This window comes from Anser brachyrhynchus (genome assembly GCF_964034855.1).
Source record: "Anser brachyrhynchus genome assembly, chromosome: 2".
Classification (NCBI taxonomy): domain Eukaryota; kingdom Metazoa; phylum Chordata; class Aves; order Anseriformes; family Anatidae; genus Anser; species Anser brachyrhynchus.
This window is the reverse complement of record NC_137695.1, coordinates 107,340,778-107,366,726: the sequence shown is the minus strand read 5'-3', so window position 1 is coordinate 107,366,726 and position 25,949 is coordinate 107,340,778. Positions and strand designations below refer to the sequence as shown.

General features: G+C 42.3%; 1 protein-coding gene across 17 annotated transcripts in view; it reads right to left on the bottom strand.

Annotated features, from left to right (window-relative positions):
* The window catches only part of PPP4R1 (protein phosphatase 4 regulatory subunit 1), a 64,505-nt gene extending 46,227 nt beyond the window's left edge, over window positions 1-18,278 (bottom strand). The window contains exons 1-3 of one of the 17 annotated variants that reach the window (XM_080579887.1): window positions 18,023-18,278; window positions 17,318-17,362; window positions 2,905-2,989 (exon numbers count right to left, since the gene is read on the bottom strand). In XM_080579887.1, the coding sequence (XP_080436013.1) occupies window positions 2,905-2,989; window positions 17,318-17,362; window positions 18,023-18,155 (263 nt within the window). In that variant the 5' untranslated portion in view covers window positions 18,156-18,278. Of the gene's footprint in view, window positions 1-343; window positions 491-2,250; window positions 2,783-2,904; window positions 3,041-4,180; window positions 12,414-17,035; window positions 17,191-17,317; window positions 17,363-17,453; window positions 17,513-17,591; window positions 17,966-18,022 lie in introns of those variants that run through there. The other 16 variants (XM_080579886.1, XM_080579885.1, XM_080579890.1 and 13 more) reach the window with 16 other exon arrangements.
* Window positions 18,279-25,949: the final 7,671 nt, after the last annotated feature.

Genomic DNA, 25,949 nt, shown 5'->3' with positions numbered 1-25,949 from the left:
AATCTTCACCTATACTGGAGACAGCAGAAGTGCTACTGATAAGCTGTACAACCTACGCATAATCCCTCTTTGAGAACCAATACATCCTGAGTTACCAATGAGTGCTGCTCTACCAGTATTTTGAAATTAAACTATTTTTTTGAAATTAAACTATTAATAAAAGGAAAAAAAAAGAACTAGTATTTCAAAAAATATCAGGTATTAATAGAATTGGTAAAAAGCAGACAACCTGAAATCATCCTAAAACATCTTAAAGTCACTATCACCAATTCTGGGACCTAAATGAGCCTTATCCAAAGAACAGGATGCCTACAGAGAAGAGACAGGTAGAGCATTTCCAGACCTCCCCATTCAGCCACAAGGTGGATTCTTCTGATGGATGGATGAGGTTTTCTCACAGCTGACAAAGTCTGGCCAATACGTAGGCTCTGCTAGAACTCCTACACTGGTACACAAAAGGACTCTTCTGCAACTTCTTAAGTAATACTTTCTAAGGGAAAAGCAAAGAAGTACTTCAGAAAACAAAGCAGCATAGCAAAGAAGTAACTTTAAATATCCTCACTGATAGCCAGGACTGATCATACTGATGAATGGAAGTCTGCCACCAAGATCCACTTTGGTTTGAAGAGAAAGGGCAACAGCAATTCCTCGGGAAGTAGGCTGATCAAAAGGAAAGGGTCTGTTGTTCAGGTGCTACCTCGCCATTCAAATAGACCTACTATTGATTGTTGTGCACTTTGAGCCTTCTTAATGATGAACAGAAGCAAGTTAATGGTGATAAAGCTTAGGAAAACCCTTACAAAGAGTGAGGATGAAGACCACAACGTGCCAAAAATTAATACAGCAACCACTCCTGCCATTGAGAAAGCTGGTAAAGGATTCCCTCCCTACCTTATGCTCTTTTTCCAGTTCATCCCATCAGAAGTTATATATATTTAAATAAAGAGGCAATTCCTCTTTACAAATTCAAGTCTTATCTGCTAACACTTCTTAGGATCCAGACAGATCAATTTCCATTTCAGAGGAACTACCTTTGACCTTCAGACACCAGCTAAGAAATCGCAAGTGCTCCAAGAATCCACTCAAAGACTAGGCTTCTGTAATAATCAGTAAAAATAATTTCAATTTATTCAATATAATCATACACTGCAAATGTGATATATAAGCAGATTACTAACCAGACAGAAAATGGAAATAAAAACAATGCAAAAAGAAAGAATACTTTGAAAAAAAAATCTTTACATGTCATTTTAAAGAACACTGAAAAGGGAATTCATCCATTTAATTAAAGAAAAAAAAATCTTATCAAAATTTACCTAAGCTCGATGATTGAGTTTCAAGGATTTGGGCATCTACAATTTGCCTGAACACAAATGCAGGTTCAAGGTCACAGAAAACTTCCTTTTATTAACTTAATCATAATCTAAGTGAATCTGAACCTACACATAAGGTAATTGGATATGATTATACCATTTCAATGAGACAGAAATTAACTTAAATATGTTTATTCCAATCTTTTGCCTATGAAATGATCCAATTTATCTCTAAGCAAAAATCTCTCCATTGTTTCCGCAGACCATCTGATGCTAAGTCATCATAAACTGTAATACTTAACTCATTCAAGTTGAATTGCTACTTAGTCTTATCACTAATGACTATCATATGCTATTTCCTATATTTTCTTATGCTACATAACACACCTAGGCCTAACAAAGAGAGCTAGGATTAAGCAAGACATTTATAACAACAAAACAAAAACCAGAGAAAATGATAGTTACTCCACCCATCTTCCCCTGCAGAAGACAGAGGTAAGCACAGGATGCAGAAAGGTGGGCAGCAGCACTGAAAGACTTCAAGGTTATGCATGCCCCGCATCCCAGTAAAACATGAGGACTACTATTCTTGATGAAAACTCAAGTTTCACATAACTTGAGTTTCCAAGTTCATTCTCCACTCTACTGGCTTTTATTATGTGACTGTCGCAATGAAATACCTGTAAATCTAGAAGCTGTCTCCGCATTCCTCTCCCCCCACAAAATTTGAACAAACAACCTCCCCCTTCTGGGTGGCAAGTTACTGACTTCACCTCAAACTCTAAAATGCCACAAAATTTGAATTTCTGGAAAACAAAACAAAACTTTAAAATTGGGCATTTCAGAACTAATTTATACATACAGATTTGTGCAGGCTATAAGAGAAACCGTAATACATTTCTTAGCTTCAGTTAAATCAGAAGGAAAACAAACCAACCTTCCAAACCGGGATATGTTCATGTATGTAGTATGGAATTTTAAGCACGTTTCACATGACTGAAGCACGTGGCTAAATCCTCACAGAAGGTGCCATAAACAACAAAATTGAGAGGCTAGTCTACAGGGTGGTTGGTCATAGATTTATCTTCCATATGCTACTAAATCAGAGAATTCAACATAAAAGCAAGCGCATTTTATTAAAGATGTATTTGGAGACCAAACAACACTATGTTAAAATAAAACACCAGAAAAAGTCATTTTTACACATTTGTGATTTAACTGATTAGAGTTACAATTAAATGTTGGGTTTGAATTTCTTCATCCAATGGAACTGTGTGTGGGTGCAGGCCTGTGAAGTATTCTACAATACCTGTGCTTTTAAGTGAAACGACTAGCTCAGTGGCATTACTGAAATAAAACTGGGCAAATGCAGACTACAATATTAACAGGTAAGCAAATGTTTTCTGTTATGAAGAATATTTTGCTATCTGTAAGTACAGGAAGCATCAGCAAACAAAAGGAGGAGTGGAAACTGAAGAATTAAGTGGGTTTTTTTTTAATCATTATTTGTATTTCATGCAAATTAACTTCAGTCAGATTTGAATCAGATTAATAGTTTGCACACTGTTAGGCAGACATTTAAAAAGCATACCTGTTGAATATGTTCTCACTTGCAGCGTACTTGTCCAGTCTTCCCAAAGGCGTCAACATTTCATCTTGTGAGACAAAGTCCAGGGCTGAAGGTATAATAATCACATCAGACTCTGAGCTGTAGTCATCCACACCAACTATCAGAGACATCAGAAATACTCCTTATAATCACAGTAGTTTAACGCTAAAATGATGTCTGTTGTTGGTCTGAAATACACAAGTCTAGGCAAGGCTCTGATGACCATATATTTACTAGCTGCACTAAATCATTTCCCCCATCTTTCCCCAGCCCCCAGGAAGCCTTTCCTATACAAAAGTAATTCACTCAAAATTAATTTAATCCAATTTTTAGGTATTGTCTCTAAATTCCTAAACATGACATTTCACTAAACATCCGAGGTTCGTGCTATTTTAATCTGACATTTATACTTCATATACATATTTTTAATCAGGCAAGTGACTTTTAGGTAATTCTAAAATCAGCTTTTTGAACATGCACGGACTAAAATCATAGGTGCAATTAGTCCAGAGGTAATGCAACACCTAGCAGAACAAAATTTTTTTTTTTTTTAATTAAGCATGTTAAAAAGTTCAGACGCATTGCTGTTATCTGACTACCAAATAAAAACCAGGTACAGTTCACCTACTGCATAATTACTAACCAGCTTGTCAAAAGACAATTTCATATGAACAGAAACCACAATGAACTGGAAAAGGGGTCCAGCCCTGCTCTGCGAAGCTGCTTGAAGTATTAGGATTTGAACTACCACCTTTTCTAGCTGCCACATGCCCTCTAAACTACTCAACACCGCAGTCCCATAACAAACACAGCCCGCAAATGCAACAACTTATTTGCAAGAACAGCAAATGCAATTGCTTATTTGCAAGAACTATCCCAGGTCACCAGCTTCACCCCTGAAAATACAACACTGCAGTATGCTAGAGCTTATTCTTTGGTCTTTTATCTGAAAAGCCTTTCGAAAACTGGCAGATAGATAGGTCGACTGATCTAAAAGTCCAATGATGATTTTTTTCTTTTTAAAGTGAAATCCGTGGAGAAAAAGATTATTCCCTTCTTCCCTTCCATACAGCTATAGTATATTGATTATCAGACATTGCATCATTAACCTCAATATTCGACGTTCCAAATACCTAAGCAGCTACCACTTTCTGAATGCCTTCCTCATCATATTTCAAATGTTAAAAGAATTAACAACCAAAGGCCTCTAGAAGAGTAATATTTTCACACCTAAATTGAATTAATAGCATCTGTTTACCAGCAAATTAGTTCTCCATCTTCTCGGTAGAGAAACAGTGATATCGTTTAAGTGGTCATAAATAAATCCTATGCCTGGATGAAGGTCCAAATTCTGCAGTTGCTGGCAGCACATAAAAATCCTTGAAAGAAATCAAAGAAGCGATGGGAAAAAGAGCAGGGCGTATTAATAGAAGGGCATAAGAGGAATTGGAGAGAGAGTGGCAAGGAAGAAAGCGTACTAGCAGCTGTGAGAGCCAAAGCGGCTGGAAGAGCAGTTTGGGGTAGTGCTCTCGGATATGCCCAAGGTGGAGGGGAACACACTGCGGGGGAAGGAGGAGGAAGGCTTGAAAAAAGGTCAGTTGCATAAAGCTATTGCAGCACGAAGGGCAAGCACTTAGCAACCCGGGGTTTACACAACTGTTTGAACTTCTGTTTGCCCAGACCTTAGGGGACCGAGGCACAAGGCTTCAGGTTTGTGGGTTTTTTTTCTTGTTTTCTGGGTGTTGCTGGGTTTTTGTTTGTTTGTTTGTTTCTCTCCTCCTCAAGACTCAGTTTTATTTTTGCAGGAAAAGGCGAGGGAAGGTAAAAACATACAAAGCAAGTTAGGATTTTATGCTAGGTAAATTAACAAGAAGCAGGTTACAGCCTTTCACAGAATCAAATTCAACCCATGAACTCAACTGAAACCAGAGGTTTACCCGTGTTAGTACTTACACCAAGACACCTCTGCACACACACCTTTCTCACAAGGGCTTGTCTTACTGTTGTATGAGAGGTCCTACTTTCAGAGGGCTGGTATAAGACGTACTTTTGAAGCAATTCTGCAGCACCCGTACATGCATTGTTAGATGCATACTCCTCAAGAAATGAACTACGTTATTTATTTATTTTTAATCACTACAGTCATTACCTTCACTAGGTAGCTACACCACTGCACTCAGATTGGTTTCTAAGCTACAGAAATTAACTGGGGTGGAAATATCACCCTAATATTCAGTGAAATTAATTTTTTAACAGGATCTTATATTCCTATCTTAAAGTCTGGAGATCAGACTATGCACTTACATGTATAAACTGGGGAAACTATGCCAAATACAGTCGCCAAAAGAATTATTATTTTATTTATCAAAAGTATCAATAAAAAAATATGCTGACCATCATCACACCAACCTCCGCTAGCTTTACCTCCTCCATTTCTCTCCTCTCAACCTCAACTTTGTGTTCAACGTCCCCCTTCCCCCCCCTTCATTTCTGCTTGTCTGCTACTCCTACAGTGGTCCAACGCAGACGTCATCTTAATCACTGCAGAGCACGAAGACAGCTCACTCGATTTATGCCACACAAACTAGTCACGCAGTCTATTTATGCCATACGCACATACACCAAAGCTGGCCGGACGTCTGATGCCTTTGATTTAAGTGAACTGAATGTTCTCGTAATTTTTGCCTGGTCAACCAGTGTCAGATGTAAGTATCAATGACAAAAATATGATACATATAAATATTAGGAGCTACTTACAATTTCTGTTTGAGGTCTCATTCTAATTCAAACAGAAAATTAGGTATGTGCATTTGACTCTGCGGTGTTTTGCACGTTGTAAAATTAAGTTTAGCATTGCAACAGGCTTGATATGCCTCCGCTACTGATACTGAGCAATATTACTCAGCCCCAGCACCTCAGCTTTTAGCCGGAGAGCTCGTTCAAACGGCAGCATCCTGATAAAAGCAACACAAACACCAACAGGGCAGAGAAGGGGGATTAAAGATAAATCGGTGCATGGTTACAAAAAGCACTTCTACAGTTACCTACATATTCTTTTTCACTCTCAACATCAAGACACTGCTTCAAGCAAGCTAAAAGGAGCATCAGCCCACAGTATTTGAAGCTTATTCCAAAACAGGTGTCAAAAAGGCTTTTAACTGGATATTGCCTCTTCAGCTCTCCTTGGCTGAGTGCTCAAAGTTGGGTGGAAAGCAAAGTACCACCGTACCTTTTGTGCTGTACATTTTACAAATGCCAAAAAGCCCTTGAATACATGTCTTGACTTGTTCAAATGTAAAATGTCCAGCTTCATTCCCTCTTCACAATACAGACCAAGCAACAGAGCCACACATCACTTTCCACTCCTGCTGCAGAGAAACAACAGGTCACTTTCCCTATTTTTCTGTGCTTCCTCCAGCTAGTACCAGTAAGCCAAGAACAAACGCTCAGAAGGCATTGAAGCTACATGCCACCATTGAAACTACTGCAAATGTAAGTAGCTTTTAATCTGGCCTTACGTTCATGCCAACTTGCAAAAGTAGACCTAGGAAATTAGGGGTTTCTATAAAAACATCCTATCCCACTAGCTCAAAGTTGCTGGTGGTGGTGGGGTGAGGAATACTCATCAACCAACAGCGTGAAAAGCAATCACAGTGCCACTACTTTCTGTCCACATAAGCCAAGCAGTGCAAAATGAATAAATGCATTAATTTATCTAGATGGCCTGGGTTTGTACTTAGTAGTTTGCAAACTTCTCAATTCTAGAAATTCTTGATTCTTCAAAATTCTACACTACTACCATGAAACACAAGGCGGTACAGAATAATAGAATAAGCACTGGATTTTGTTTCAGTATCTGGCTATCGCTGACACGTATGACACAAGCCATGTAATTCCCCTCTCTACCTTTGTTTCCCTGCCCAATCATTTGTTTGACTCTTTTATGCACGTTTTTCAGGCTTGTCTCTGTCTTGCGTCTGGTCCACACCATACCAAGAATATATTAAGACACACACCTGCCTTAAGTTCTCCATTTTATGGCAGGGATACAACAATTATTTGCCCCAGTTATTAACTAACACGGACTACAAACCACCTTGCTGAGACAGACTGTGCTCAGTCAACGAGTGACGAGTTTGGCTGAGAACTTACACGCAACACAGTGAAGTCCATTTAAAACAGCCCCCTATAAAGCTGTTGCCTGCAGGCCTATTTTCAAGGGAGCTCATTTTTCCACTGTAAGTCGCATCTTCATATCATTCACAAAGGTCTTGTTCATGTCATGTCTTTACAGGCAGGCACAAAACATCACGTTTGAAAAAATAGTTACTTTTTTTTGCATTTAATAATACATGAATGACTTTCTACCACGGACTGTTCAGTAGCAAGGTCACGTGTATTCTTCTGCATCTGCTATGGGCTCCGTGGCAAACACAACCTCCTTCATTTTGGCACAGAAAAGTCAGTAACGAGAAGAGAGGCACTCTGAGTATGAGCAACGCTTTACTTCTCAGAGCTGAGCAACAAATAACTTTAAAGATTCAGTATTTCCATCTAGTATCAAGTTCCCTTATTTTACCGTCTGCATTCCCAAAGCATTCTCAAGATCTATTAAGAAGTCTCTATGGCAATTGCTACAGATGTAACTGAAAAAAAAATTGACTAACTCTTTCTTCAACTGTAGCACAGACCATTTGCTCTCTACACTGATTGTTACCATAAAGATGTTCATGTCAATGAAGCACTCAAATGGAGAAAGGACTTAGTTCTGTTCTGCTGTTCAAGCAAGTAATTTTTCTGTTTAATTGTAAAGTAAAAATATTAGTTCTCCAAGCCCAAACATTCGATATTGCATCACAAAATGACAGTAGCAAGTTCTGTCCTCTGTGCTATGAAAGAATAAATTCACCTTGCATTCAGATTTCTGCAGAACACAAACAATATTCTCAACCCTTCAGTATTGCAAAAAACGCTATTTTCCAACTCATTTTCTGTAAGAGAATCACCTTGCATCTTGATATTCTGCAACGAGAAGTCCACCACAGCAACACTGAGGTTTTTAGTAGAGCATGGAAGCTAAACTTGTGAATTTATGCTCCGTTACAGACTCATTGCTCTCTTTTGTTGCGCACTGTATTCCATCTCCAGTTCCACAGTGACATCACAGCCCAAAGTCATTCTATTTCGGCCTCATTTGCTACCATAAATCTACCACACCGCTTCAGTAACGTTAACCAAATGCTACTGCAACTACTATTACACAGATATCACACGTGTGTGTATCGCTGAGTTCCACCACCTCACCTGCCTGACACTACTCACTGCCGATCACAGAAAGCTGGAGCTGATTTCTCCATGAGATACTACAGCAGAAAAGCAGACAGTAGATTTCGGAGGCTGAAAATGCAAACAAGGTGCCACAAGTTTACCCTGATTTTGCGGATGTTGTAAGAGACAAACGCAAGTTTGAACAGCATGTGATTCTCCTCAGCAAAATACAAGACAGGTGAGTGGAAGCATAGAAAGGATCTGCAGGCGGTAATTGGAGATTTCTGTCTGGCCAACTATTAGTAGAAATAAGAACCACGCTTCCCCTTTTCTGTCTCTCACCCCAACTCTGCTTTGAAGCACAAAGAGTTATCCCCACTTCAGCTTCTGCTCCATGCATGTTGAATCTCACCTGTGCACACAGACCTCCCCGTCTGCACTCCAGGCTTGGTGGTGGGAGAGAAAAGGGAGAGAGGCAGAAGCAAGGAAGATGAGGGAGAAGCGCAAAGCGGCTCTGATCCGAAGTTGCCGTGCTAACAGCAAAGCTTACCACATTAGCCCCTACGCAGCACTTTCATCGTGAAGTCTGTTAACAGCTTGACGCACAGACAGAGCAAACCCGTTAAAATCAGACTTGACTGCAGGCTTCAGGAGGGGAGCATTTAGCAGATGAAAGAAAGATGCAGGAATCAAAACCAGCAGCAGTTTACACACAGAACCCGTGCAAGTATGGCACAGCAAATACAAAAGAGCCACTAGACTAAACATAACAGACTATGGGAATATTTTCGTCTAGCAAAAGCCTTCAAAAAAAAAAAAAGACAGTTATCAGGCATGGCAAAGGAGTTGCCTTTCTCGTCAAACATAAGAGAAGAAGAGGGGTGATACAAAATCCTTTAAAAGCAACAAGGACTGGTGCAGCTACAAACAGGTTTGTCTCTTCAAGGCGTACACAAGCAGCACTGCAAATCCTGATCTGCGCTGAAACAAAGGGAAAGAAAGCTCTTCTTGCTCACTACTCCTTAATTTGCACAGCAGCGGAATGGACCTTCTACCGGGTAACGGCCAGACCTGCAACAAGAGCTGGTCCGCAGGAAACTGAAACAAAGAGGACATCCAAGCTACCAGCTAAAACAATCAGCAGTTTATATTTTGTCCACCAGTTTCCTGCTGGGAGCATGTCACACCCATCACCATGGTATCCGTGGCCCTTGCTATTTGCACTGCATGCAATTAAGGCTCCTGGAAGGAGGCTGGAGTGAAGTAAAGGACAGTGCAAGCAGGAAGTTACTCTGAGGTACTTTTTTCTCTGCTACAAATACCTTACAGTCAAAGGTAGCCGCCCTCTGAACGCATCCCACTGCTGCTTCTGGGGTTTTTGATTGTCCGCATGACTATTTGAGTTTTGTGGCATTGTGGAAAGAAACCCATTTCCATCTCCGACCAAGATGTTCTGCCCGGTCCTACCTTGACAGGACGCCCACACTCACGTTCTGCCCCTAATTGGGCAGCTGTTACACACGAAAACATCCAGCTCAAACTGTGTTTTAAGCTTGGGCTAACCGGAAGGGAGAGCATTACAAAGCAAGCAGTTGAAGCCCAAATGTTGTAAAGGCTTGTGCTAGCTCTGCAGTGACGTGACACTGCGTTACACCACATCAGCTACAAACTCAAGTGCTCCACTTGGCTCAAGCGCTGCTTCACTGTGCAGTTATGTTGCTGCTTCGAGCACAGCATCTCGAACTTGCTTACTTGGGCTAAAAGCTGCAAAGGCAAGCTTTATGACTAGCACATCCACAGTCCGTAAAATACAGCTTTGCAACGTAAATCACTTGGAACTTCCTAGTTCCTAGTGTCCTTCTCCTCTCTCCACTTAAATGCTCTGCAGACTTTTCTTTTTTTGACAGAATTCAAGATGCTTGCTGGGTTAAGCCTTCGTGTTTCCTGAGCATTCACAGGAGGACATTCTTTCTGCGACTCCTCTCACTCTTCTTGTTTCTGCAGCTCTTCACACTTCTCCTATTTGTGCCCAAAGTGTAGATTTGGTCAAGGGGAAAAGATTAAGTGGCACTGTGTGTACTGGATTCACACTTAGAAAAAGTAAGAACAACCATGAATGTTAATTTCAATGTTATCGAAAGCCATTTCCTCTAACAACACATACATACAAGCAAACACACATGAAGTATCCCTACAGACTCATCAAGCTATTTGTCTTGCAGGCTGGAGAGGAAGGAAAAGGTGGTCTCTCTTACATTCAAATATTTGGGAGCGATTTAGGCACCATGGCAACAAGACAAAAAAATACCTAAGCAGGCTTGTTTATTAGAGCAAAACATTCCAACGGTCTGCATTACGGTTCCCACAGAGTGACATTTCCATATATTAATATTTCTAGCTATTATGAAAATCGTATCCTGGAATAACACATTTTTGTACTATTTGCCTTTCATTTTTTCTTTGCCTTAAAAATAGTATTAAAAAAACCACCAGTAGTTTCAACTCTTAATGCAGTTGTCCTGCTATCTCAAATGAACACTCTTCACATATGCATTTTCCTGCTTTTTTCAAGCTACCCACTGGACAGAACTTTAACAGGCCGGTGACAGAAAGAAGTGCAGCATCCCACCCAAACCAAGAAAAAGCCATGCTGATTTTTCTCATGCTATACCTTCCAAAGCAGGCAGAGATGCCCTGCTGTCCTGGGCTCCTTCAGGGGAAGACAGAATTGCTACTCCAGCTCTCACAGCAGAGGCTGCCGTTTCTGCCAGTTCAGCTCCTGCCAAAGCCACCTCTTGCAGCAACTACTCTTACAATGAAAACTTTCTGCCCACGCAGAGGGAAAGTCTCGGCAGCAAAAGGCACACACAGGAAAGAGAGGCATTTCATCTTCAACACGCTGCAGTCTGCCACCTCCACAACAGGTCAGCAGAAAGAACTGCATGAACACTGAGGTTTCGTGTTATCTTAAGATTTTGATAGCTTTCATGTCTTTCCTGACTCTCTCCCTCCTTCCCCTTTTTCTCCAAGTGGGAGAGGAAGGGAAGAGGCGGAGAATACCTGTAGCCCTAGGAGAGAATCAGAAGGAAAAAAAAAAAAAAAAAAACAGGAGCTGGCAACCTTAATCGAGGATTCCTGCCAGAGACAGGAACATAAAAGGTGGCTGGTGAAAAGTGTATTTCCACATCAAAAGTGATGCTGCTGACCTTGGGAAGCTGAAAGCCTGGAAAATTACCTCTCCTTCAATCCTCTGCTAGGGGTAATGGAGAAAACGTGCAGCTGCATGAGGAAGGTTCATTAGCCTGTATCAATTCAAGCACAACCCTTTCCTCAAATCATCGTCTTCTCTCTAGGATCCTAAGAGGTTTCTCAAGAAAAAGAGACTAACTATTACCCACCTGAGACCCCCACAACTGTAATTCCAAGGGGACACAGCCAACCACCTGAGTCTCCCAGTTTCTGTGAGGGTCAGTTAAAAGACAAAGAAATGAACTGAGGAGTCAGGAGAATTAAAGCACGATCTCCAGGGGAAAAAAAAGACTTAACAAGCACGCTTCATTAGCATTGAAAACTGATTATTAGATTCCCAATTGAACAGAATCTCAGTCACACCAGAGAATTGATCCCGAGCACTACGGCATGTCTGCCATTAATTGCTGTTAATTTTTGCAATGCAGAGATTACGGGTTGCATGCTACTGAAATGCCAACCCACTAACTCCAAATACCTTGGTGCTCCTTCCCCAGAGCCATGTCTCTGACGAGACCAAGAGGCCAGTACTGCAACACAGCATTCGAACATCACACTGGAATTTAATTATACCAAAAGCCCTATGTCTAAGACGAGACCAAATTTGCAGTTTATACAGAACAACTAACAGCATAAGATTTGGTAATTCTTGCTCTATGGTAAGGAGCTACAATACAAAGGCTTCTGATATTATTGTGCACGCCTGTGAGAAAGGCAAGGTGAATTTTAACATAGCGTGGTGTCTCAGTACACAATACTTAACTCACTGCAAGAGAATAGGAGCTAAAACACAGCGTCAAACTGCGACTGTGATTTGACACCACAGGGAAAGGCAGACCTATTTAATTGAAAAAAAATCTTTTAAGTATTGCCGGAAAAAAAAATAAAAATGAAATTGAAATTAAATACTTCAAATGGAAATAAGCTCCTGTTTGGGAAGATACTTCTGCACAACCCAAATTCTAATAGAATAATTTAATTAAAAGCATTCAACCAACACAACTCACTGCTAATGTCAGATGATTTGCTGATTACCTGGAACATGAACACGTCAGTGATAAACCAGCTTTTGACATCTGCAGACGCACAAAGAGTATTTTCTTCAGCTCAGCTAAATAACTGGTTCATTCATTCGCTGGGAGAAAAGGCTAAAAAGACCTGGCCTCCTTTGCCAATCACTGAAAAAAGAACTAGATACCAAAACCAGAGATCTATTAGATTAAAGTTACTGGACTCTTTTTTTTTTTAGTCTTTAGGACTGCTCTCTCCACTAGTAAAATCCAATTAGTTTTTACAGTTAATAAAGCTAGTGTTAGTTTTAAAATTTAACAAAAAGATATTATCTTACTGTTGAAGTCTAAAACAAAGGAAAACAAGTTTATATATACACACACGTATATATATTTAGCTATAAAGCCTCGATTAAAAGTTATAGACCACAACTATCTACATTACTTTTACATTTTAAAATATCGGTCCCTGTATTTTTAAATCATGTGAACACTAACTGTACAGACAACAGTAACTCACTGTTTACTGACATGGCAAATGGTAAAGCTTCAGAATCCAAACGTTAAGCTACTAAATCACCAAAGCATGCATATAAGACTTGTGATTGTCAGAAGTCCAAAAGCCATATATGTAAATGCAGCAGACAGTTATCAATGAGAATAAACTTTTTCCAAAAAAAAAATGCAAAAGAGTAAAACCAGTTATTAAATCAGAATCTCTCTCCTCCCTCGATTTAAATCACAATTAAAATCCTGAATGAAATAAAGCTATCCTGTTTCACAACCTGAATTCTAGTTACAGATAGCTCTCTTTTTCAGAGCACGCAGCCTGCACACATCGATGAGCAGACTGAAAGGCGCAAGCATCACGGTATGTTTGATTGCATCTATCCAGACTGATCAGTTCAATCTTCAGAAGCATCCATGGGGAAGGGAGGAAGGTAGAATACATCTAGGAGGAATTATAAAGGTTTTTTTATTTATCAGCAAAAATAAATAGTTCTACACTCTTGTTTACTTTTCAATCATTGGTGTTGGTTATTTTCTTTCCTGTTCTCCACTTAGCTTACTACACTTCCTATTTTGAATGCACAAAACAAGTATGTGAACAAAAGCCAAATTTTCAGACTTCTCTGCACATACTGTACAAGATTTCCGATGGAAAATCAAAACCAATAGTTCAAGTAGTGTAACTGCCCAGCTGAAACTGAGCTGCTATCTTATTTTGCATAGTGGCCAGATGGGATGGGGAATCTTCTTGCAGGCTTCCACTCTGAGTTTTCACCGTCTTGCCATCATGGATTTCTCTTCCCTCCTTTTTTACCTTAATGGGTATCGCGCTAGGATTTCTGTTACGTTCACCTCCACACAGACAAAACGCAACCAAATGTTACTAACTGGGCGGGGGCTGGACACCGTGACGACGACAGTTAAGAGTAAGGCTGCTTCCACAGTAAGAACTTCCATTTAGGAATTAAATTTCTTTTATAAACTTCTGTACGTCCTGCTAGAATACATCCACTGAGGTTTTTTGTCTTAAACTTCAAACTTCCAAACAAGGAAAAGCCGCTGGCTGACCATGGGAGAAACAATATCTTTAATTACTATCATAGCCTTTAACATCAGGAGCTACCCGTACAGACGCAAAATATTAGCTGGAATTAAAAGCACTGAAATACCACTTGCCAAGCTCTGCAACTACTTAAAGGAATCATCTGGGTGATGTCCTGTCAGGTGTGAAGTACGCATTCACCTGAAAAATAAAAATCTGAGCTTTCCCGTGGTTACCAAGCAACCAAGAGCAGAAAAGACGAAGCTTTCAAAATAGAAAAGCAAACTAAAGGCAAAATTAATTATTTAAAAGTCAATCCAGCTGGTTTGTCAGCCACTCTCTAAAAGCCTTTCTTATAAAAGCTCCTGTTTAATCCCTCTGACCTCTTAAACAAATAAACAAAAGGCAATTTCTAAATAGATGCTTTCCATATATATCCTGAAGATCTTCCACTACCCCAAAGGCAGATTACTACTCTCTACTGATATCTAGTAAAGCTACAGTTAAATTAAATATTTATCAAGTCCTCTTTAGGAAAAGGTAAACTTTATTTTACAAGCAACTATTGAAACAGTACTGCAAAGATAAAAATAATTTATTGTTTGCTATTTCAGGTCAATCAGCATTCAGTGAGCAGGCACAAGAGGTAGAGTTGTACAAGTTGTTCACTAAATGCCAGTTTTCTGGTAAAATACTTCATTTTAGAGACCTTAAAGACCAAGACCATAAAATAGCTGTTGTCAGCTCTGAAGAGCTGTACAGATGCTTAGTTTATTATTTGTAGCAGTAACTGCGTATTGTTGTTTGCTCAACTCCAGGACTTCCTCCTACCGTTTTACAACCCGACCAATAAAAGCTATCTATTTGTTACCTTATTGATTTCACATCCTTATTTCCTGTAATACTTTTACTGCATTAGAAAACGGTGACTCACGTTATGAATTATCACCATAAAAAATACACTTTTGTGATTCAGAATCAAACCTAGACTCGCTGATGAGCTACAACTGAACGCCTAACCTCCTGAAGCATGCCAAGCCATAGGCCTAAGCAAAGACCCAGCTTCAGATGCCCAATCCAGATCTTAACACGTTATCTAGTCTTGTATTTTGTATCACTCCTCCTGCTTTTTTCCACTGAACCTCACAGACGTTTTGCTGTTGGTGGATACCAGATCAGTCAGAAGCACAAGGACTAAAACTACCCAGTTGGCTTTTCTCAATAGCCTATCAGTTGGCCCCATCTCAGCCTTCTCGTACAATGCACTTCTTTTTCCTTGTTTAGCACGTTTAATAGCAGGACCACAGCTGCCAGAATCACACACGCATAAAAGCTGCCAGCACTCCCAATTTTCTCACAATTGCATTCTAGCATGCAGGAATACACCTCTAAACCAGTACCTAACTCCTCTGCTCAGAAGAGCTGTAAACATTTGAGATATTTACAGTAAGGTACTATAGGGTGGGGTTCAGCATTGGTAAAGCCAGGCAAAAACTGTGGCTTTTTACGGTGTTTGTTTTTTTTTTTTTTTGAAACTGTCTTTTTAATCCCTGCAACCATGAAATGTAATCCCAAATAATGCATCGCTTGCAAAAACCTTCACAAATGGCTTAAGACCTGTTGTACATGGATACAAGATATAGTTATTTCAAACAGGTACAAAAACCATCCCAAGAGATGTACAGTCTCCCTACTCTGCATCACTTTTTGGTAGCTCACGCCCACCTCGCAAGAACAAAACCATATAAAATTAAGAACCATAAAAGACATCACGTGACTGAATTATGTCCAGACAGCGCACATTGATTCATACAGATTCCTCTTGTGTTTGTTTTAAGTAAAACACTGAAATATCAAGCTATTGACTTTTATCTACTTCCATCAAAACCTCAGTCATTTTTAATGAGGTTTCAAGTTTTTAGATTTCTCTGGCTCTTGCCTTCAGAATGCTCTCATCTGGACTGAGTCATATATATCCGAGCACATATAGTTTCTCCCTTTTTAAAGACAAGACTAACATTCAAACCACCACCAGGGAAACCATAGATTCAGAATCATCTCTCCTATGACTACAGTCATATCCTCCTCCAACTCCTGTCTTACAGTCGAGAAAAATCATAACCTAAGCAGAAATTTAAGAAGGCGCTTTCTTTTCGAAGTGTGTCACTTCTAAGGAAGTCCTCCTGTAATCACAAAGTTTCCAAACAGCTCTGCTATCAGTCCGAATTCCCAGCAACCAGAAGAGAACAAAAAATGAAGCCTTGCAAAAAGGCTCTCTCTTTGTGTGAGGCAACACGCAACAAAAAGCTTTTAAACATCAGATCCCAAAACTGAGGAGATGTAAAACGTTCAGTTAGGCTCTGAAAAGCTAAAATAACACCCTCAGAAATTAAAATTAAGCCAAACAAAAAAGAAGAAAGGGGGTTTCTCCCGCAAGCTGGTCTCCCCGTGAGCAGGCTGTGCAGCAGACACGTACCTTCAGACGGTGGCAAGGGTCTGCTCACCCACCGCAGGCTGCCAGGCAGGAGCCTGTGTTACGAACCGCCTCAGAGAGGGCCGCTGCCTCCATTTTCACATCCTACCTGATATTTATTGTGCTGCCAAAGCTGCCTCGGTGCTGACACCGCCAACAGATGCCGTCTCACCTGGATAACGTTATACACGCCGCCCGCCAGCCCTGGTACCCCTGAATTTGTGTTTTGAGCCAGAACTGCGTCCTGTGCCTCACGCCCTCACGCAACTCCTCTCCAGACCCTTTTCTCACCCTTTTTCTCACACTTTTCTCATAGACGAAGGGGCCTGAGGGGCAGGGTGGGGGAGCCAAACAAACCCACCACCCGCCCGGCGACCCACATGCTCCCGACGGGGATCCGGCGCCTTCCTCCCCACAGGCTGCCCAGGCCGAGGCCATGGGCGTGCGGGGCGACGACCACCGCCACCCGGACCCCCTCCCCTTCCTCCTTCCTCCCTCCTCCTCCTCAGCCCCTCGGGGCGCCGCCACAGCTCCCGGCGGGCTGCCCCCGCCGCCCGTTACCCGCCGCCAACGGGCGCCCCACGCACCCCGGCGCTGCCGCGGGGGAGCCCGGCGGAGCCCCGCGCAGCCCCGGCCGTGCTTCATGGGCAGCGCCGAGCATGGCCTCTCCTCCTCCTCCTCCTCCTCCTCCTCCTGTCCTCCTCCTCCTCCCACAATGCACCCCGGGCATCCACATTTGAAGCGACTTCCTCGCCCCACGGCAGCCCCGCGCCGCGGCTTCTCCTCCCATCCCTCCCTCCCTCCCTCTCATCCCTCCATCCCTCCCGCCGCGACCCCACTCACATCCGTCGATCTCCTCCTGCAGGTCCTCCTGGAGCAGCGACAGATCTGCGGGGACACGCGCACCGTCAGCCCCGCGCACACACACACACACACACACACACCCCGCCTGCCGACCCCACCCCGCAGCCCCCCGCACCCGGACGGGAAGCGCTTCCGAAACCGGGGCGGGGGAGAGCAGCAGCAGGAGGAGGAGGAGGAGGAGGAGGAGGAGGAAGGAGGAGGGCTGGAGCCTCCGCGGGGAGGCGGCGGAAAGGGGGAGGGGGGCGCTACCTACCCGCCATCTTGCTGCAGCCCCCGCGGGGCGCCGCGCTACATGGAAGGAGCCGGGCAGCGGGGCCGGCGGCGGCGGCTGCGGAGGAGGAGGAGGAGGAAGGGGGGCGGCCCCGGCGCTGCTCCGGGCCCGGCGGCGTCTCCCCGCGTCCCCGGCAGAGCGGCGCGGGAGGGCGGGCGGGCGGAGGCAGGCGGCGGGGAGGAGGGGTCTGGGCCGGACACGCTGCCCCCGCCTCCGCCCGGCGGAGCCGCGCTCGCTCCCGGGCTCCCTCGCTCGCACAGGGCCGCGCCGCGCTCCCCGCCCCTCGCTCTGACTCACGCCCGGAGCCGCCCGGCCCTGCCCGCGGGCTGCGAGGCTCGGGTCGGCGAGGGTACGGCCGTGCGCCCCGGCCCGCTCACCTGGCCGGGCCCGGGAGTGCTCGCTTGTGGGGTTACCTGCGGAGAGGGGTCGGGGCGCAGCGGGGCGGCTGGGACGCCAAAAGTCTCGCTTTGGCCCTCGTGGAGTCGCTGCTGGGGAGAGGAGTCCCTGATGTGGCTGGGACGGCAAAGTCCGGGGAGAAGGCTCCATGCCGGGAAGTCCCGGCTTCGGCCTCTGTGAGGTCACCCAGAGGGAACGTCCCCAGGAGGTGGCCCTGCCACCAGCACACCCCCGCGCACACACAGGCACCCTCCTCGGGTAGACTGCAGGTGGGGGCCTCGCCGAGCTGCAGCAGCTGGGCACCCGTGGCTTAAAAGCACGACGAGTTCCCTACGCTGCTGCTGTCTGAACTTTACAAAACTTAGTTGCACGTACACATAAAGGTATCCCTCCTTTTCCGCGTCTGCTGGCTGTGCCTCACAGTCAGTGCTGGCATTGGTCGTCGCTGCTTGTAACTGTTCAGATAGATTTTCCGCTGTACATGGGAAGCCGAAAAATGTTGGGTAAAACAAATGTTCTAATTAGTTAGTACCCAGAACGCTCGATAAAGAAAAAACATTATGGATACTGATGTTACCAGGAAGTCTTATCTGTTCCCCAGTCTTATTTTTATCTCTGTAATCATCAGTGGTGTTGTTACTGCACGAAAGAGCAAAATAAGTTATTTTTGCCCAGTTTTTCCAAATAGGATGCAGTTTTGGTTGCTCAGTTTTTAACTTAATGTTTGACAGTACGCCTCGCCTCGTAAGCTGTTTTTTAACATCATACTACTGCTTTCTTTTTTTTTTTTTTTGATAAGTCACATAAGGAATAAATATCTAGAGTTTTTCCTTTTCTTTGCCGTTGTGGCTGAAAATGTGCAATATTTTAAAACGCAAACATCTCTTTTCTTTACACTCCTCTAGAACAAGCTCTGCCCTGTTTCATACACATTCAATCTTTAGAGAAATCACGGGCCTACTGGATACTGATCATGCAAAACTTGCTTTTATTCAGATATATGACCTCAAAATCTGAGTAAATCAAAGAAATCCACCATGAGCATGTTATATGAACCGTGATATTCTCTGCCAGAGTAATCGAAGAGAAGATTCAGGGGAAATATTTGACAGTGCAAATAGCTAGCAATGCTGGATGTAATAGCAGTCGACCTAGAACAGAAAAACAGACCACGCTTGAAGACCAAATTTTTATTATCTCTTATCACTGCAAGTTATTTTCAAGGAGGTTTCTTTCCTCTCTGCTTTACATTCTTCACCACAGTCAAGGCTCAGTTTTGCGTCTTCTGAAGTCAACAGCAATAGCCTCAAAATGCTATGTGCTTGGTTTTACTGAAAGAATCAAGGGCTTTGGTTTCTCTTTCCAACTCTATAAAAAGGTGCTAATGCACACTAGCTTACAGTGGTCTGAGCGCAGCAAAACTGTCTTGACTATTATTATCAGAATGAGAAATCAAACTGAATGAGATACATATGCTGCAACTGGGTTTATAATTTGGAATATATCGGAATTACTGCTCTTAAGAGTATATTAATAGTTTTAATTATCATCAGTGTACAATTTATGCAAGAAAGCAAGGTAAATGATTGCAAGAGATCATACTTAACATAAATTCATATAAATTAATTTTGGATCTTCCTATATGCATGTGATCTTCTCAAGCAGTGATTAGTGATTTTCTCTGTAGGCAGGAGTGTGTGGGATGTAAATAGCACAGATAACAAGGATCAGAGTGATTTAACCTTGCAAGACAAATTGCAACCATTCAAGAATGGCAATTTTTTGGTACAAGTTAGCCCTAGAATATTAGACAGCTCCTCAGATGCCCTTGGTCCTGGTACCGCTGCTAGCAGTCGTTGGGAAAGGTCTCTTCCTGTGTGAACAGAAGCTGTGGCAAAACCTTTGGATCATACAGTGACATGCACATGGAGAAAAATCACTTTGATTTGGCTTCAAGCTACTATGCAATGTAAAATCCCACTTAATGAATAAGTAACCAGATATTTCTACACTTCTCGGCCTCAGGAGACCCGCAAATCCCCTGGCACTTTTTAGGGGCCTGATCAAAGTTCAAGGCCATCGTAAGACTGCCTGCCACAGGTCACAAACCAGGCAGGCAGAGACGCTGTAAGTGTGTGACAAGCCCACTCTTTCCAACAGTGCTGAACTGCCATTCAAAAATAAGGTACCTAATTATACAAGAAATTTTTCATAGCAGGCTTGTTTCATTAGACGAGACGTGTTAAGGAACAAGCTATACAGCACCTGCCAAAATGTTCTAACAGATCTGTGCTGGAGTTCTCATAATCCATGTGAGTACCTGTACAGGCGCTGGAAAATACAAAATTTAAGAAATGGATAAACTCACATTCACACACTCATCTCATGGAAAAACACACTATAAGGGACAGATGCCAAGGCTATGGATGCAAAGACACAGATGGAAAACTACTTGGCAAGATTATTTGCATGGGACAGAAGACACCTGTATTGCTATCTGTATGAAGTATCTCATAAAAGCCCACAGCAATCAACGAGACTTTATAGTATTTGCATAAAGTACTGCATAAATATTTACAAACCTACACAAATGACCAAGCAAGGTGCAGGATACCTCATATCCACCTAGACGTATTTCCGAAATGGTATCCTGGGGTTGGTTACCAACATTTCTTCAGTCAAAACTGCACCAGAGATATGGAGCTCAAAGCCACCGCTCTCACAGAAAATAATTCATTTCCTCTCACTTGTTCTGAAGAAGCAAGTCACCGTGTCTGACCAGACAATAGTGCCAGCTTTCACTGTCCGCATGTTAACCAGCTTTGCATTTCTCCCAGGCTACCCTTCCTGTGTGGGATGAGCTTCCCATAAATATCCGCAGAGCCATCTCGCGATCCTCCCCCAGACTCCTCTGCAAAGCTCTTTTCTTGTAAAGCCTACAAAAAATGTATTGGGGTTAGACTGCTGGTGCACTAAGACAAATGCTTATCCTCTTGAGTAATACTGACTCATAACTTTCTTGTCCACCCCCGGAATTCTGTCTGTGCACATATGTGATTTCTGGTTAAGTTACACACTTTATAGACCATCTTTCTGTTCTTCGCATAGCGCGTAACCAAAACTGGCCCACGACTAAGTAGTCGGATTGAGATACATATACACGCATAAGCACATGGGTGCCTATAGCATGAATGGGTCCACACATGAAAACCCGATGGCTGAAGCCTCCGACACAGTTGGTGTGCTCTTGAAAATGTCTCATTGAAGCATTTCTGCTAAAAAGGGATGCTCGTCGTAAAACCTTTCCATTCTTCTCCTTCCCGTTCTCCTTCCTTTTCTCCTTCCCTTCTCCTCCCCATTCCTGTGTTTTTTTGTTGTTGCTTTTTTTTTTCTCCTCCAATAAAAATCCTGAAGGTCTTTTGTGTTGTTGTGGTGGTGGTGTTTGTGTCTTCTTTTTATTTATTTTTTTTTAATACATCCTTTTTGGATATGAAGGTTTTTGACTGTGCACCACTCAGTTTCATTTAATTTCACTCATTTCCAGAGCAAGAGCTGTACCTATTCAGGACTCTGCTGAGATACAGGACTTGAAGGTCCTAGCAGGGTTTTTAGTTTGACAACCACGAGTGGATTAACATCTAAATTTGCTGACAGAGAGCTCAATTAATACAAAGTTAAGTTTGCATTCTGGGTACCTCACGTTGTTCCAGGACAGTGACAAGTTCAGTGGCAAGTTCAAGTGATGCTCTCGCCTCTCTAAACTGGGGAATCCAAACTGAGCTATGTACCAATGCAACATTAAGACTGCACCTGGACCTGGCAAAGGCTATTGGCATGGATTTGCAAACAAACCTGTTGCACCAAAGGCACAAGGATAGCAACTGTACCAGCGTGTGGTCAAAAGAAAGAGAGGTGTGCAGGCAGGAGAGAGTCCAGATGCCTCGTTTTACTGTTAAGACCACTGCCAGTGGTGATATCCCCAAATCCTTTGGCTATAGGCACCGCATGAGAGTGGTCTGTGGCCTTTTTGTTGGGCAAGTAAAAGTCTTTGTCTGTATCTGATCCTTTAGGTGCTCCCAGAGGCTGTGCCAGGGACCTGTGTCTCAGTGTTTGAGAGCCACGTACATACAGGATTCCTCGTTCGGTATCACACACCCGGGCACAGGTTTTCCTTTAGCAGAGAGCTGTGCTGCATCTCTGAGGAGCTCCCTTTCAGGAATCATGTGTCATGCATACGGTCGGTATGGAAGGCTGAATCACTGATCAAACAGGGCAGAGTTCAGGTTGCTCTGATGTATCTTTGCTCCGTATTTCCTGGTTCTCAGAGGCCTGTGACTCGCCAACATACTGGAAGGAAACAAGACTGGACAATCAGAAACTCTGAATCTTTTCCTCAGTTGCCTGTTGAGATTTCTTTCTATTTTATTTTATTTTATTTTATTTTATTTTATTTTATTTTATTTTATTTTATTTTATTTTATTTTATTTTATTTTATTTTATTTTATTTTATTTTATTTTATTTTATTTTATTTTATTTTATTTTATTTTATTTTATTTTATTTTATTTTATTTTTAACAGAGGGAAAAAAAGTCTGAATTTTGGCTGGCTGTTGGAAGGAATTCCAGCACCCACACGTATGTGCAGCTGGGATGCTATCATAGTTAGACACTGATATCCTCCGCCTTTCGTCCTAGATCTCCAAATCCTTTTGAAAGGAAATAAATGCCATTATTCTTCACTTACAGGTAAAGAAACAGAGAACAAAGGAAGCAAAGTGATGTGCTTAGTGCTGCTTATCAGGAAATAAGCAAGTTTCCTGAAGCAAGACATTTCCTGATGTGGAAAATATGGAATAAAATAAACCACAAGAAGATCTTTGCTATTTTTCACTATCTGATGTCGCTCAATTCATGACAAGTATGAATGTAAATGCGTGTCCCTGCTCTGAGTTGTATGCTAGGACAGACCCTACATCCCTATAAGACTTGCCCTTGAATCAGCCAGGCTTTCCAGCCTTTCCTCAGCCCACACGGTCTCCCTTCCCCACCCAACCAGTCCCTACCTGGCAGTACCCAACCTGATTTTCAGATGAATATATTTGCATTTGTTTACTCCTTCATTTCCTGGTCTACTGAGTTTGAATTTGCATCTCTCTAGGTCTGCCTAGATATTGGCACATATAACAGGCTCACACTCTTCTCCTGAATCAGAGGTGGGTTACTCAGATCCCAGAACACATCTCAGAGGGACAGATGGGACTGAACTATCGCTGTCACCAAACCTGCTTTTCCAACATTAGTTTCACACCCTTCCAGCTAGTTCTTCCCTATGATCCTTTCTCTTCTCACTACAGCTCTGGCTCTGCCTGCCCTCTTGCTCCCCCATCCCAAACTCCTCTCAGCAAGCTTCTTTGTACAGCACTTTTCGTTCTGTTTTCGTAAACAGTTTTTGAACCTTCTTACTGTTTTCTTGTCCTCACATTGCATTTCTCCAAAGCAGAATGGAAACAAACCCCAAATCCTGGCAGAAGCAGAGTCTGGCAACCTGTCTGCAGCCTTTTTTTGGATTTCAACCGGGCTTAGGTCAGATTCAACAGTGACACTGTTTCACAAGCCATGTGAATACGAGCTGGCTGCAAGTCTTCTTGGCCACCTTGTTCAACCAACAGCAGTGCAATCCATTTAGTCAGGGAGAGTTGGGTACATGCCTATGCAGGCAGCTAAGCACTTTTTTTTGCTGATCTGAAGGGTGGTAGGTGCCAGTGGGATGCATGTCAGGAGCATGATTGGTCTGGGACGTGGCTTGTTATCCTGGCCTGTGCAATTGCTAGAACCTGTCAACGAGCAAAAATGCCAGGGGTGGAGAAGTCAACGGGTTGTACCCTAAGAACTCTTTGTTTAGATAACCTTGGCACTTGTAGGAAGCTTACTGAATTTCAGGGTCAGTTACACACATTTTTTGTAGACCCTTGGAGGAGTCAGTCTTTGGATGTGTTTATTTGTACAGTCTTCGACATTCTACCTGTGCTCCAACTCAATCATCAACCATGTAATTACCCTTCATGCAGCACTGACCCAGACATTTGTGTGGGCAGACAGTGGCATGACACCAGGACACCAGTGAAAAATACACGAGACATAGCACGGATCAATTCAGTGAAGAAATAATTGAAATTGAAATTATTGTGCCTCTAAAAGCGGAGGCTGAGAATATTCTAAAAGACTCGATTTATGTCCTATTTGCAATGTTACAAAATGTGTAGAGTCTACAGATTATGAGCATGGATTGTATAACAGAGAAAACAATCACTAAAATCTACCCAAAATAAGGATGATGGCTCTTGACATATGCCAGTTTCTAAGCAGAACTTCTCAGTTATTGAAGTGGGAGGGAACCCAAAGAATGAAGTGCTGTATTTGAAATAAATGTACACAGACCTAGAGAGGATACAAATAAACATCAAAAAAAAAAAAAAGTGTAATCTATGAGGAAGATGGTGATTACCCAGAAGTTATGAAAACTGACAATATATGGGGCGAGATGGTTTGTAATACCATGTACCAAAAGTTGAAAGAACTGTCTGGTCCAAAAATAGTTTCTTAGTTTAATTAAATTACTAAATATGTGAAAGGGCAATTGCACTCCTACAGCAGATCCTGGCTAGGCTCATTGTCTCAATCATTTCAAAATCAACTTTGTGCCTTTGATATACGAATTACCGTTTTCTTTTTTTTTAACCATCATACAGGGCTTGAACCACCAGGTGTCTGGTTGTGGTACAAGCGTAAGCTGTAATATTTCTTAACTGTGGGAAGAGTTCAGGGACGTCAGGTACATTTTTTTATCATCAGCACATTAAGAAGCTTTACATTACAGCATTTTGGCTTTTTCTTGGATTTGAATACTGGCAATGCTTCAGGTTCAAAGGTTTGTGTTTTAAATGAGATTTAATGTACGTAGACTGTAACATTGCCAATAATATCTTGAACTGGGTGTGTTTTATTGGGTGATTCATAAAGAAAGTTAGACAAAGTATGCACAGTGGTATTGGAATGTGGGTGGGATCAAAGTAACATTTTAGTGGAATATGTTTGTCAAGCACAGCATACGGGAAATCTTCTTTCTGAATAAAGATTGATGGATCCCCTGAGAATATCAGTATATTTCCAACGATCATTTATTCCAGTGAACCCCAATGAAAACATCAAAGTCACAAAGTAAAATAAGAAAGCCACATCGTTCACCCTCAGATATTCCATTGGCAATGAGACTTGTTGAGAGCAAAGGACAGGAAAATGAATAAAATGAATAAAAATAACATTGATTTAAAGGGACACTGTCTGCAGTTCCAACACAGAAGAAATTTCTATCTGTTCTCTAACAGGGTGGGTGCAAGTTTTTTATTTAAATAAAATTTTGCTATTAATTGAGCGTACATAAGCCTGCTGAGCTGGATTTGTTGTGATTGCACATTTGCATGCACATACCTCATGCTCTCTGCACTCTTCCTGTTCACATCTCTTTCCAGGCAGCACTTTGAAAACCACAGTGTTGATTTTGTTTCTGAGACTAAGGAGCCACTCATACTGAGCACAAGGAGCCCTAACACAGAGAAACTAAGTCCTGCTTGGAGGGTTTCATACCAGTACAAGTGATAAAGGTTTTCTAAGTTCAATTATTCAAAAACAAGCTGCTATATTTATTTATTTATTTATTTATTTTAAATCTGCTTAGTTATATTATCTTTCATTTCTCTGGTTCTTGACAGGGAATTTTGTCCCCTTTCTTATACTGCTTGCTCAGAAGCGGGAACAGAGCATCCCTGCCTTTTCCACTTTGATGCGCTCCAAGGGCAAAATCATCTCTGAAGGGTGGTTGTGCTCTCCCACAGCACTGTAGAGCTGAGGGACATAGTGGTCCCACAAACAGAGCTCCTTCCCTC